Raw genomic sequence first — 12,712 nt, 5'->3', positions numbered from 1 at the left:
ATACAAGTCGGACTGAGGCAGGAAAATTGGAGCAGTAAAAGAGCCAGGAAGCCCACCTCGTGAAAGTTATCCATCTTGGGGCGTTTATATTACATTGGTACATATGGGCATAGGAAGTCAGATACCGTGAAATACCACCTCTGTCCTTCTGAGCCTTGCTTCCTCAGATCCCATGTACTTCTAAACACCTTATTTCTAAATACAATGTGAAAAGATGTAGTGGGTGAAAAAAAGAGACAAATGGTGAAAGAACGTAACGCATTTATTATAGAACCACCCTTTGAGATCCAAAAGACTGGTACCAGGAGTTGGGGGAAAAAAACTCATTGCACTACTTAGTAAAGCATCACTAGTAATAACTCTGATAAAAAATGTACAAATGTCTGTTACAAATTTATATCAAGCCTTCAAATGATTTTGGTTACAGATATTATACATATGAAACATAATGGTAAATGACACAACTGTGTTTTATATCTGGAAAAAGAAAACACAAACCACACCGAAAACAATAAAAAAAGCAATAACAGACGACTGCAAAGTATTGATGCAGGTTTAGATAAATATTGAACATGAGGTAACTGCTCGTGTACCAGGCAGAAATTATTTTCTAATGCGCAAAATGACAACAGAGAGAACAGCACAAGAACATGGTGTCGTACGGAATGGCAGAGTGCAGCATGTGAACACAAGTCAACTGTGATGGTGACCCATGAACACGGATGCTGAGAAACGGAATAACAGCTAAAGGCAACTCTCTTTAAGACACTGAGGGCTCTTAGTTGGCAGTTCCACCTCCAGACACCTTCACATCATGCCGCCAGCAAGATTCATTATAAGTAGGTGAATTCAGGTAAATTGGGCCACTTGCATATAAGCGAATAAGCCAAAGTGACCCAATTTACCTGAATTCACCATACATGTGAATAGAAAACTACATGAACACCTTCACGGTCACACACTTATGTACATGAATGTACATCCCTTGCACGCGCATACACTTACCAGTACTAAACAAGGTGTGCAATACATCTGGTGTAAATGGGACACATGCTGCGGTCTAGCATTGTGCCGACACGGCTCTGCCTGGCATCATGACAGAAAAGTGAAGTGCTGGAGATGGATACTGCAACATACAGTGGGGGAATACTGAAGGCAGAAGAAAAACAGGATACGGGGAACAGAATAATACTAACAAATGTTTTAACGTGTACCTGTAAATGCTGAATCAGTCTGTGCATGAGAGTGTACTTCCCTTTATAGTCGTAATGCTACAGTGTTTGATCTTGTCTTGGGCACCCATGACCAACTACCTCCACTAAGGTGCCCCATAGTCATCAATTAACACAGTGAGGACTTCCGCTTGTGATCTGGCAGTGACTCTTAGAGAGCAAAGAGACTGGTGTGTGTGTGTGTGTGTGTGTGTGTGTGTGTGTGTGTGTGTGTGTGTGTGTGTGTGTGTGTGTGTGTGTGTGTGTGTGTGTGTGTGTGTGTGTGTGTGTGTGTGTGTGTGTGTGTGTGTGTTCAATTAAACTACTCAGCCTCTAACATCTGTATGATGAGTATTAAGTCATCAAATTCTACACGAGGGAGAGAGGAAAATGAATGTGCTTTCAAGGACTGAGTTGACCGAGTGAGTTTTAGGGGATCACTTTCTTGAAACCAACCAAACAAATTCTGCTTAACTCTAGTCTCTGCATTTCCAACCAACTACACTCACATCAGTGCATGCCTCAGCCAGCCAGAGCAGAGCAAACCGAAGTGAACAGGTTAAGCCAGTGTACTGTACCACACATGCTGTATAAATAACACGCGCACACACACACACACACACACACATGCGCGCGTGTGCACACGTACACACGCGTACACACACACACACAATCACAGTATTCCAACTCCCTAAGACTGGTAGACCACATAGCCCCTAAACCTTTCACCACCCTTTAAAGCCCATCTTAATATATAGATATAATTTGTGATTTCTCAGGTTGGAAAAAAGCAAAAAAAAAAAAAAAAAAACATACCATTACTTTTTAAATTTTTAATATGAAAGTATGTGGTTACTTTTCCCTCTATATTGGTAGATACATACATTATAATATATTTTAAAAAAAATGCACATGCAGCCTACAGCCACATCGATGAGTGCCCAGGAATGTTAGTGCACAAACACACTCACACAAAACAAACGCGCACACACACACACACATTATCACTCACACCAATAGAAGCACTATAGACCACAATCAACCAACCGCAACTAAAGAAAAGGGGAAAAAGGTGATAAATCAAAATAATACATTTGACACCAGAGAAAAAAAAACTATTCTATAAAAGAACATAATTTTAAAAAAAATAAAGAGGACTATCTTTGGACTTCCACTCTGAGGAGTTAGTGATTTAAACAAACCCAGACAAGTATGTGTGCACATATAATGCATGTATAATACACAAATAGAAAAATGTCTATGTGAGAGAGAGAGAGAGAGAGAGAGAGAGAGAGAGAGAGAGAGAGAGAGAGAGAGAGAGAGAGAGAGAGAGAGAGAGAGAGAGAGAGAGAGAGAGAGAGAGAGAGAGAGAGAGAGAGAATGCACAAAATGAGGAGATGACTGACCTGTATGTACACACTAAATCTAAAGTTAGTGGATACAGCTGAGTGTACAGTTCAACGAGTGAGAGGGGTGTGTGTGTGTGTGCGGGAGGTGGGGTTGGGAAGGGCAGGGTGGTCAGGGTTTCTCAGTGATCAGATGGCAGGTCACTCTGAATCTCGCTGGACTTCAGAGGCATCAGCTCGGCAAATAGGACAGGTTCTATTAGCCTGCATAAGAAAGATAAAACAAATTGCAGTTTAGGTTTTCCATCACATTATTATTTTTAATAGGCCCATTTCAACATGTACTAGGCTAAATGTAGGCTAACCATCTATAGGCTGTGTGTGTGCATGTGCATGTGCATGGTGTATGATAAATTACTATTTCTCCAGCTAAATCCAATTTAAAACAGTCATTAAATTATTGGGTAACACTTTATTTGACGCAGGCGTCATACGCATGACATAAGGTCATAACAGTGTCATAATGTCAAAAGTCATTCATGTGTCATAAACATTATGTCAATGTCATAAACATTTTATGACTATCATTAAGTGAAATGGTTATGGCAAAGACAGCCCTAACAATGTCAACTTTTCATGACCATAAAACACCGATACCATGTTTACGACCGCTAATGACTGTGTCATGACATCGTTTTGACTCAATTATGACACTGTTGTGTCATCTATATGATGCCGGCATGGCGCATGATGCCTGTATGATTTGCTGATGGAAAAAGAACATACCTTGAGCCATTTGTCAACACACTTGGCGTGGAATTCGTGGTTGCAGGGCAGAACTCTTAACAGCTGACGTGACTCAAAGTCACACATACACACCACACACCTAGAAAGAGAGGTTGGGTGAAAATGGACACACTGTTACCAAACAGCTTTTATATATGCAAAACACACACACACACACACACGCACGCACGCACACACGCACGCACGCACACACGCCCACACGCACACACGCACGCACGCACACGCACGCACGCACACGCACGCACGCACACACGCACACACACGCGCACACACGCGCACACACACGCGCACACACACGCGCACACACACACGCGCACACACACACGCGCACACACACACGCGTACACACACACGCGTACACACACACGCGCACACACGCGCGCACACACACACGCACACACACACGCACGCACGCACACACGCACACACACACGCACACACACACGCACACACACACGCACACACGCACGCGCACGCATACGCACACGCACGCATACGCACACGCACACACGCACTTTGTAAAAAATATATATAGTCGTTTCTCATGGCAACTCATTGACTGATTGGACTTTATGACTGTATGTTCAGACAGTGGAGTTGGTGTACGTTTACAGGGTGCTGCTAGATGCTTACAGGGTTTGCTCTGACTGGTGGTTAGTGGGATTAAATCTGTATGACGGCAGCTGTTCGATGTCTGCTTTTGTCAAGCCTCGCGGCTTGGCCTCCCCGAGACGCTCCGCTAAATTCAACAGGGCCTGTGGACAGAGAAACACAATAACTCACCGGTCTGAGACATACACAATTTGCTAGAAAAATGCTAATTTAATCTCAACCATCAATGTCAATCAAACGCGCCAGCACAGACAGAACATTTTTCTGATGGAGAGAGACCTGCAATTCCATGTGTGCACTGACCTCGTAATTCTCCACTTCTCCATCATCAACATCCAGCTCCAGACTAATAGCTGGGCCTACAGTGGGCTGAACTGGGAACATGGAACTGGAAAAGAGGGATGAAGAGGAGGAACAGGATTACCAAACGAACCCTAAAATGTGTCACCATGAATGGTGGGGGTGTAAATAATAATCAATATGTATCCATGAATCGATCCTACGGCCGCCGATTGAATCGAATCGTATCTTGGGGGCATTTTTAAGTATCAGTGATTTACGCCCCTAACGAATGGGTGACACGTGATAACTTTATGCAAGTGATGTGTACAGTACATCATGACAAACATGTAGACATGTGAGCATTTAGAACATATGACTCACAGGAAGTATGGCAGGAAGCTGGGGTGTATAGGAGGAGGGGCTGCCGCCTGCTGGGAACGGTAGCGGCGACCTGTGATTCGACGAGGCATGAAGGGCGGGTAGGGCTGCAGAAAAAAAGGACAACACGTTCACCTGACCACATGATTCAAGTGTCTCACGAGACATGCACTTATATGATTGACATTGCCATGGGGGGTATACTAAGAGTCATAGAAGAGCCTGGAGTCCTAATTTTCTCAGCTAAATGATACTTGCAGGTACATCTATTATCAAGCTTACCGCTTCATGTAGGTTAACTAAGCCTGGTTTACTACTGAAGAAACTTCTTAGTATAGGTCCCAGGTCAGGGAATTTTTGTAAAGAGCGAAACAAATGTCCTAGTTTGTTGATGCATGTTGTAAAGGATGTTTCCTTACCACTCCAAAGAGCTCCTGTGGTAGTGGGTCGTGGGACAGAAACTGGAGGGGTGTCTGTGGGGGAAGAGGGCTGGGGTGGCCTGATGGGGGGTAGTTGAAGCCCCCGCCTACCGACAGGTGCTCTCCCAATAACTCCACCTCATTCTCAATCCTCTGTAAAGGCTGTACACGCACACACCAAACACATCAGCAAGATGCCATTGCCATGGATGTATATATATCAATCAATTTATATAGCACATTATCATACATGAATGTCATCCAATGTGCTTAAGAATAGAGAAAAGAGAAGAAATAACTATATTGTGTTATAGATAGTGTCTAATTAACTAACCATCACCAAAGGCAGATGAAAGACTAAAGCTGTTTTTAATTTCCTTTTAAAACAAGATACTGTTGTTGGGGCAGTTCTAATTTGGACAGGAAGTTAGTTCCAGCATTTATATGTTTGTGTTAATGTGTGGTCTGTGTGTACACTTGTGCGATAGCAAGTTAACTCACCGAGCGAGACTGCTGTGTCTGAAAGGGAACAAACTGTCCTGGTGGAGGGAGGTGATGAGGGGGGTGATGGGAGAGGTGAGGGGGGTGCAGAAGGAAAGGCGGCTCACTGGACAAGAGGGAAGGAAAGGCGTACGGAACGGGTAAATGCTGAACCGAGCAGGCCTGCAGCATCTGAAAGACACATAGAAACCAACAAAAAGTTAAGAACTAAAGTTCAACAGTTCACACAGTTCACATAGCGTATTCAGGATGACAGAAACCCTTGCCAGTGCCAGTTCCAGCACATTATCGCGAACCGGCCGGTGTTTTCACGCCGGACATCTTCAAATTTGCGAACCGAAAAGTTGGCTTACAATGCGAACCGAAAAATAGTTGGTCTTATCTCTGTAAACCGTGACGACTGTGTTACCCGGATGAACCTGCTGTCGTCCACAAAGTCCGGTGCTGAAAAGAACAGAGCCCAGTATGAACTGCGGTTGTTCGCTGGTAAGCACTTTAGTGCCAAACGTAACTGGTGTGGGCACAGGCACGGGCACCGTTCTGGTCGGCATGAAACCAGTAGCAGTCAAATCACAAAATAACACCTATTTTGGCCTGCAGTTCACTTACACAACCACAAGATGGCAGCAAAAGCATACTGGGAGTGTATGGGCCACAGAGTGGAGACCACACACACACACACAGACTGTAAGGGCACACTAACCGGAGGGGGAACGCTGCAGACAGGGTAGTGTTGTCCGCTGAAGACGACGGAGCAGGCCGGCACCTGCTGTTGAGAGGAGCAGGCTGGAATATGTTGCCCGCTACACAGAGGCGGAGGCAGGGCATGAGGCGGCATAGGAGACACCGTGTATGAGACAGGCACTGTGCCCTGAGGAAGCTGGGAAGGTACACACACACACACACACAATTACTTATATATCATTATCATACATAAATGTCATTCAATGTGCTTAAGAATAGAGAAAGAGAAGAAAAAAAACTATATTGTGTTATAGTGTGTAATTAACTAAATATCACCAAAGGCAGATGAAAATAAAGCTGTTTTTAATTTCCTTTTAAAACATGATATTGTTGGGGCAATTGAAATTTGGACAGGGAGATGGTTCAAAGATTTTGCAGCATAATGACTAAATGCCATTTCACCCCGTCTAGACATGATGACACACACAGACACATCATAGTAACAGCCTCAGATATTAGCCATCAAAAGAGGTGACGGGATACTCTATAAGGGCCAATATATTAACATTCTTTAGTGCTCTGATGTTGTACCCATTTATTTATATTTATAGCCACCGTATTTCTAAAATCTTTGTTGTTGGGAGTCTTTCATTTGTCAATAGAAGTTGTCCCTACATGTTTTAAAGGCAACAGACAGTGAGTGCGTGTATAAGCAGTTCAGCATCCCGAATATGAGGCTTATCCCTGTTATGATCAGATTCGGGATAAGGTGTTTATATGAGTACAGTGTGTTACATCCCAGTCTACATTCTTGGTCGTTACAGAATTCTCTTCAAATGCCTGTAGCCTGGATACCAGCAACAGCGGAGGCCTCGGTATTCAGGATAAGGCGTTTCCATGCGTCAGTATCTCAGTACCTCTGACAGAATACTCCACTTAGCATATCCCGATTTCTAAGGGCTCATCCGGGATACTGAAGTCGGGAAAAGGTGTTTATATGTTCAAACACAAATTCAGGATACTTAATATCTCGATCATATTCTGGATACTGAAATGCATATAAACGCACTCAATGTTTTTCATCCCTTCATGCAACTGTCCAACTGCACAACAGTCTGGTCAGCAACTGGGAAGGAAACAAAACTGTGCTGCAGTCTATGGTGTGCCAGAGGGCCATCTTGTAAGGAGGAGTTGTTCTCCCTCACCTGTTCATGCAGGTCCATGACCATCGCTCCCTGCTGCTGAGGATGCAGCAGGCGTGGTGAGAGCGTAGGGGGGTGGAAGGCTCGTGGCTCCTCCAGCCCAGGCGGAGGGGGATGCTGGCTGTAGGCGTAGCTTTGATGGGGAAGAGGGGCATGTGCTGGGTGCCGGTAGTTCTCGTCCTGTCCTCCTCCAGGGGAGACGTGATGAGGCGGGTGGTGGCGTGGCATGCGTTCGCGGCGGCTGCGCTGCCGGCGGACAGGTGGGCTGAGAGGGAGGTTATAAAATCTGTTACCATCTTGACCAGGGGTGTGTTTCTCAAAAGCGTAGTTGTTGGCCAGTTAACAACTTGGGTAGTTGGCAATGGGAAATTGCATCGCAAACAACAAAGTAGTTATGTATAATATACCGGTAGTAAGCAACTATGGTTTCGAGAAATAAACCCAGAACAGTACATCAAGTCTATTTAAATGCTGGGCCTGGCACACTGCATTCTGAATTACTGCATTGCATCCGTTCCTCACTCACCTGCGTCTGTGGCGTGCGGGTGTGTGACAGCGCTCTGGCGGGAAGTGTGTGTGGTGTGTGTGCGTGTAGGCGTGCGTCCTGCGGTTTGGTGCAAGTTCCCACGGCCTTATGGGGGGAGATGGAGTTTGGGGAGGGGGTGGCGCAAATTCCAGCACGGACTGTTGGGAGAGCCGCTGGCGCTTGGGACTTGGACTGTCCTCCACCTGTGAGGAGAGAGCACATTTTTCGGAACCGGTTACATAAAACTCCTTCTTAAACACTACTGCTTACTTACTTTGAATGCTACTCAGCCACAAGCATCGACTTGACGTACAATATCATCATCTTAAATCAAAAGCCTCATCTACACCATCACGACTGTGGCCCAACACTGTAGGACAGATGGATCTGCACTGTCTAACAGAAACGTCCCTGGGGGCAACAGACTTTAATACCTTGGCAGGAGCATATTTTGATGAGAACTTGCACAACAACTTTTGGTTACAGAAAGTTGTAGATGAAGTTCACCAAAAGTTATCTAAGGAAGTAGAAATAAAAAACTGGGATGATTATTTCCCATGACACAATATGCTGCACATGGCGAGGCATGGCCTATGTGGGTGCTGTCCACCAAAGAAGGCTCTCCTACAGCCCAGTCATAAAAAAGCCCACAGAAAGGCCTCATTTTGACCAACATAACGGCTAATGGGACTCTATACTCTGAAGTCATGATCCCAAAGATTTTTTAAAGAACTAATAGCATCAAAACTGTATGGTGTTGGAGATGAAGAATACAAAAAAATATGAATGGGGCTTAAAGTGAAACATAGTCGGGATACAGCTCTTATTTTGGGCTGCATGAGCGCTTCAGGTGTTAGCGAATGGTTTTCATTGACTGAATCATGAATACATAGATGGATTGCTCTACGAATAGTGAATATGTTATCATTGCCCTTCATTGTTGGTCACTGTGTTCTTGACAATGACCCTAAATTCTATGGCCAATGCTGATTTTCTGAAGAGGTGAGAGTGATTCAGTGATTAAGTATGAAACCTGATCTGAGCTCATTCGAACATAAAGTTATATAATTTAACTTACTGTGGTGAGCTTCATGAATGCTGTATTTCACTTACTGTATGCACATGTTGGAAATAGCTTGTGTGTTTATTGAAATACTGTTCAAAATGTTACTTTTCAAAAGGGGTGTACTGCTGAGCACTGTATGTTAGATGTGGGGCACATAGTTACATTGGATCTGTGCCATTAATGGCATGCTCTGGCAGAAGTTGATCAATGCATGGATACATTTCATAGATTCATTAATGGGGTGCTGTACAAAGTCTGGTTGGATCTGAGACCTTCTATTCCCCTGATGGTGAACTGCTTTGCAGCATTCAACACGTGTAGCGAGGCAAAATTCTCTAAGCTACAACTGCATCCATTTTGCAAGCTATGCAACCAGACTTAAGAAAAAAGTCTACAGTTGAACTTGACTGAGTCTAGATGGTGAAGTTGACTATGCAAGTACAAATACATGTTACCACAGATTATACGCGTGTTCGCTCATTTGCGTGCATGCGTACACGCACGCACGCACGCACGCACGCACGCACGCACCCACACTCAGAGAACAGAACAGAACTGCACCACGTAATGGTACAACAATTATCCTGCAGCTATCAGCATGGTACCGTCACAATACAAACTGCCCAGTACAGGACAGCACGAACACCCTTGCAGACACTAGCACATAAGACACAAAAGATGGGAAAAGGGCACAAAGTGTAACATGTCACAAGCCCTCCAGCCCAACACTCAATGCCAAACATTAACACAGATGACATGTTTCACACACATTGGACTAAATGGCTGGATATACATGTCCCCGACCCTGAGTCTTACACAGACGTGCGTACACACACACACACACACACACACACACACACACACACACACACACACACACACACACACACACACACACACACACACACAGTGGGTGGCAGGAGTTTCTGGCACACAATTAAGCTCACACAGCTAGTGAGGACAGACAAGAGGCAGCAGTCATCACCACCACTGTGTGTGGCATGATCATAACCAACAGGAAACAGCTGTGTGACGGGTCAACCATGCACCGTCACTGCAGCCAGGTGCTGCCAATTATTGACTCTTGCCATGACCATTTTGTGTGCACTTTGGGACAATTGTTTGCTTCGTTGTTTTAAATATGTTCTGAGTTACTATTGAGCATTATATATTCTTTACAAACATTTCATTCATTTGTTTCAGTGGATATTCTCCTGTAGTGTTCTAAGAGCTCGTTAAAACCATCAAACATTATTGGGAGTTTTACAAATGCTAGCATCATAATCATCATTACTTCAACCTCTTCCAGTTTAAAACATTTAGTAACTTCATCCCATTTTGTGTTAAGTTAAAATGACCACAAAAAGTACAGTTTACTTCTAACATTGAGTTTATTTAGTTATAAATTTTAAAATTATTCATGTGCATGACCAAACATTTCCACCTTACCATCCCTGTAGCACCTGGTCCGTCAACTAAAAGAGTCTGTACTGCTTCGCTTTCAGAATAAGAGTCCTCACTTCCTCCCGTTTACAGGAAGTAGACTGTCTGATTATTTTAAAATGTATTATTAGGCTGTAACCTTTATATTTGCGTGGTCAAATGTCAGCAGTTGTGTTTTAAGACACTTGTGTATTTATTTCATGTTTGCATGATTTATGTTTAAGGCTGTTTTAAAGCATTTTAGAGTGTATTTCACTTCAGGCACCCCTGTAAGGTCCGTGCAGGTTGGTATGGTCCAACTTCTGTCACGTGACGGTGGTGTTCAAATAGTGATTTTTCCATTCTGTTGGGAGAGCTGCTGATGATAAGACATGTGTCTCGAGCTCTCACCCAGAGGTATCGGATTTGATTTCGTTTGCTGATGTTGGCTAGATTCATTTCCTCCTCTTGACTGCATTTAGTCAAAGCCTTTTTTTGTTTTGGTTATCATACCATTTTTTGTTTGTACATTTTTTAAAAAAGTCCTTTTCTTTTGAAGTTAAGTTAGTGTTTATCTTTTGTTTGAGTGATGCCTCATGGCCTTCTTTGGGTCGAGAAAAATAAACAACCCATCATCTGAGAACGTGTTTGTGTCTTCCTGAGTGCTCAACAACTGCTCTAAGACTGCTGGGCGACGGTACCTTTAACATTTGGTGGCAGCGGAAAAGGTAACCAGTGTCAAGTGAGCAAGCACTCAGTGAAGCATGAACTCTCAAGGTGGTGTGGCACCGCCTACTGGGGAAGCAACGCAAGACCCGGGAGCCAAGCCGAAGCATGAGACGACGTCAAGGCCATCCTCGACAGTGCCCAATGACCGGACGAGTCGTCTGGAGCAGCTCATGGAGTCGGTCATAGAGACGCAGCGGAAACAGCAGGAGCGGCTGCACGTAGATGCACAGAGACAAGACCAAAGATGGAAGGCGATGGAGCACCAGTTTCTTCAGCTACAGCGGTTGGTGAGAGGAGATGAAGCAAGTGCACTGCCGGTGAACCAGCCGGTGGAAGAATTGCAGAGACTGAATCCCTCTACTTCCCGCCCCTCGTCAGCTGGAGACGTGCTACTCTCAATTTGCCTCCACTAGATGTCCACACTCCTCAACCGCCGGCGGATCAAGACCGACAAGCCAACTTACAAAGCTCCCTCAACTCTACTGGCCTCGGGCTGACCACGACTCCTCATCTTCCGCAGGGGTGGAAAGCGCCACGAATGTCTCCTTTCGAAGAAGACGAAGACATAGAACACTATCTAACTACATTTGAGAGACTCGCAGCAGCTAGTCAGTGGCCTGCTGAAACATGGGTTTTACACCTTGCACCCTTGTTAAAAGGCAAAGCCAGGGCTGCATACGTAGCGATGAGCGCTGAAGACTGCAGCGTCTACAGCAAAGTGAAGCAGGCAATCCTGGACAAGTTTGAGATCAACGCTGAAACGTACCGCCAAAGATTCCGGGCCAACACGATCCTGGAAGGTGAGATGGCGAAAGAGCTACAAGCAAGATTGAAAGACCTCTTCGGAAAGTGGCTGAGTCCAGCATCAAAGACAAAGGAAGACATCTGTGAGAAGATGATACTGGAGCAGTTTCTGGACATGCTGAATCCTGACCTTCAAGTGTGGGTGAGAGAACGTGACCCGCAAACTTCAATGGAAGCAGCAACCCTGGTGGAGATGTTTGTGACCGCCAGGCGATCCAGACGAGACTACCAGCTGGGTCCACAAGACTCCAGGAAGAAGACTCACCATCCATCCCAGCAACACAACTGTGACCAAAGTTCCAGCGCGCCTGATCAACGCACTGAAGCTCGAGGTCCAGGAACTGCTGGAGGTGGGTGTGATTCATCCACTGCATGAGGGGCCTCATTTCAAGCATGGGCTGTTAGCACTTGTCTTTGCAGCCGTACAAGTCTACAGTACCGACCTGGTAAGGTCATTGTAACGGCAGCCTTCTTCTCGCGCCATGACCTGGGCGCTCCGACTTAAGGTGGGGGGTGTGTGACGGGTCAACCATGCACCGTCACTGCAGCCAGGTGCTGCCAATTATTGAGACTCTTGCCATGACCATTTTGTGTGCACTTTGGGACAATTGTTTGCTTCGTTGTTTTAAATATGTTCTGAGTTACCATTGAGCATTATATATTCTTTACAAACATTTCATTCATTTGTTTCAGTGGATATTCTCCTGTAGTGTTCTAAGAGCT

General features: G+C 44.9%; 1 protein-coding gene across 1 annotated transcript in view; it reads right to left on the bottom strand.

Annotated features, from left to right (window-relative positions):
* Window positions 1-244: 244 nt before the first annotated feature.
* The window catches only part of rnf38 (ring finger protein 38), a 31,764-nt gene continuing 19,296 nt past the window's right edge, over window positions 245-12,712 (bottom strand). The window contains exons 4-13 of the mRNA XM_063218262.1: window positions 7,969-8,171; window positions 7,446-7,707; window positions 6,260-6,436; window positions 5,557-5,727; window positions 5,056-5,217; window positions 4,640-4,743; window positions 4,280-4,364; window positions 3,998-4,119; window positions 3,344-3,443; window positions 245-2,821 (exon numbers count right to left, since the gene is read on the bottom strand). Of these exons, the coding sequence (XP_063074332.1) occupies window positions 2,759-2,821; window positions 3,344-3,443; window positions 3,998-4,119; window positions 4,280-4,364; window positions 4,640-4,743; window positions 5,056-5,217; window positions 5,557-5,727; window positions 6,260-6,436; window positions 7,446-7,707; window positions 7,969-8,171 (1,449 nt within the window). The 3' untranslated portion in view covers window positions 245-2,758. The remainder of the gene's footprint in view (window positions 2,822-3,343; window positions 3,444-3,997; window positions 4,120-4,279; window positions 4,365-4,639; window positions 4,744-5,055; window positions 5,218-5,556; window positions 5,728-6,259; window positions 6,437-7,445; window positions 7,708-7,968; window positions 8,172-12,712) is intronic.

Source organism: Engraulis encrasicolus, chromosome 16 (genome assembly GCF_034702125.1).
Source record: "Engraulis encrasicolus isolate BLACKSEA-1 chromosome 16, IST_EnEncr_1.0, whole genome shotgun sequence".
NCBI lineage: Eukaryota > Metazoa > Chordata > Actinopteri > Clupeiformes > Engraulidae > Engraulis > Engraulis encrasicolus.
Note: the sequence above shows the minus strand (reverse complement) of the source record. Positions and strands in the feature narration are given on the sequence as shown.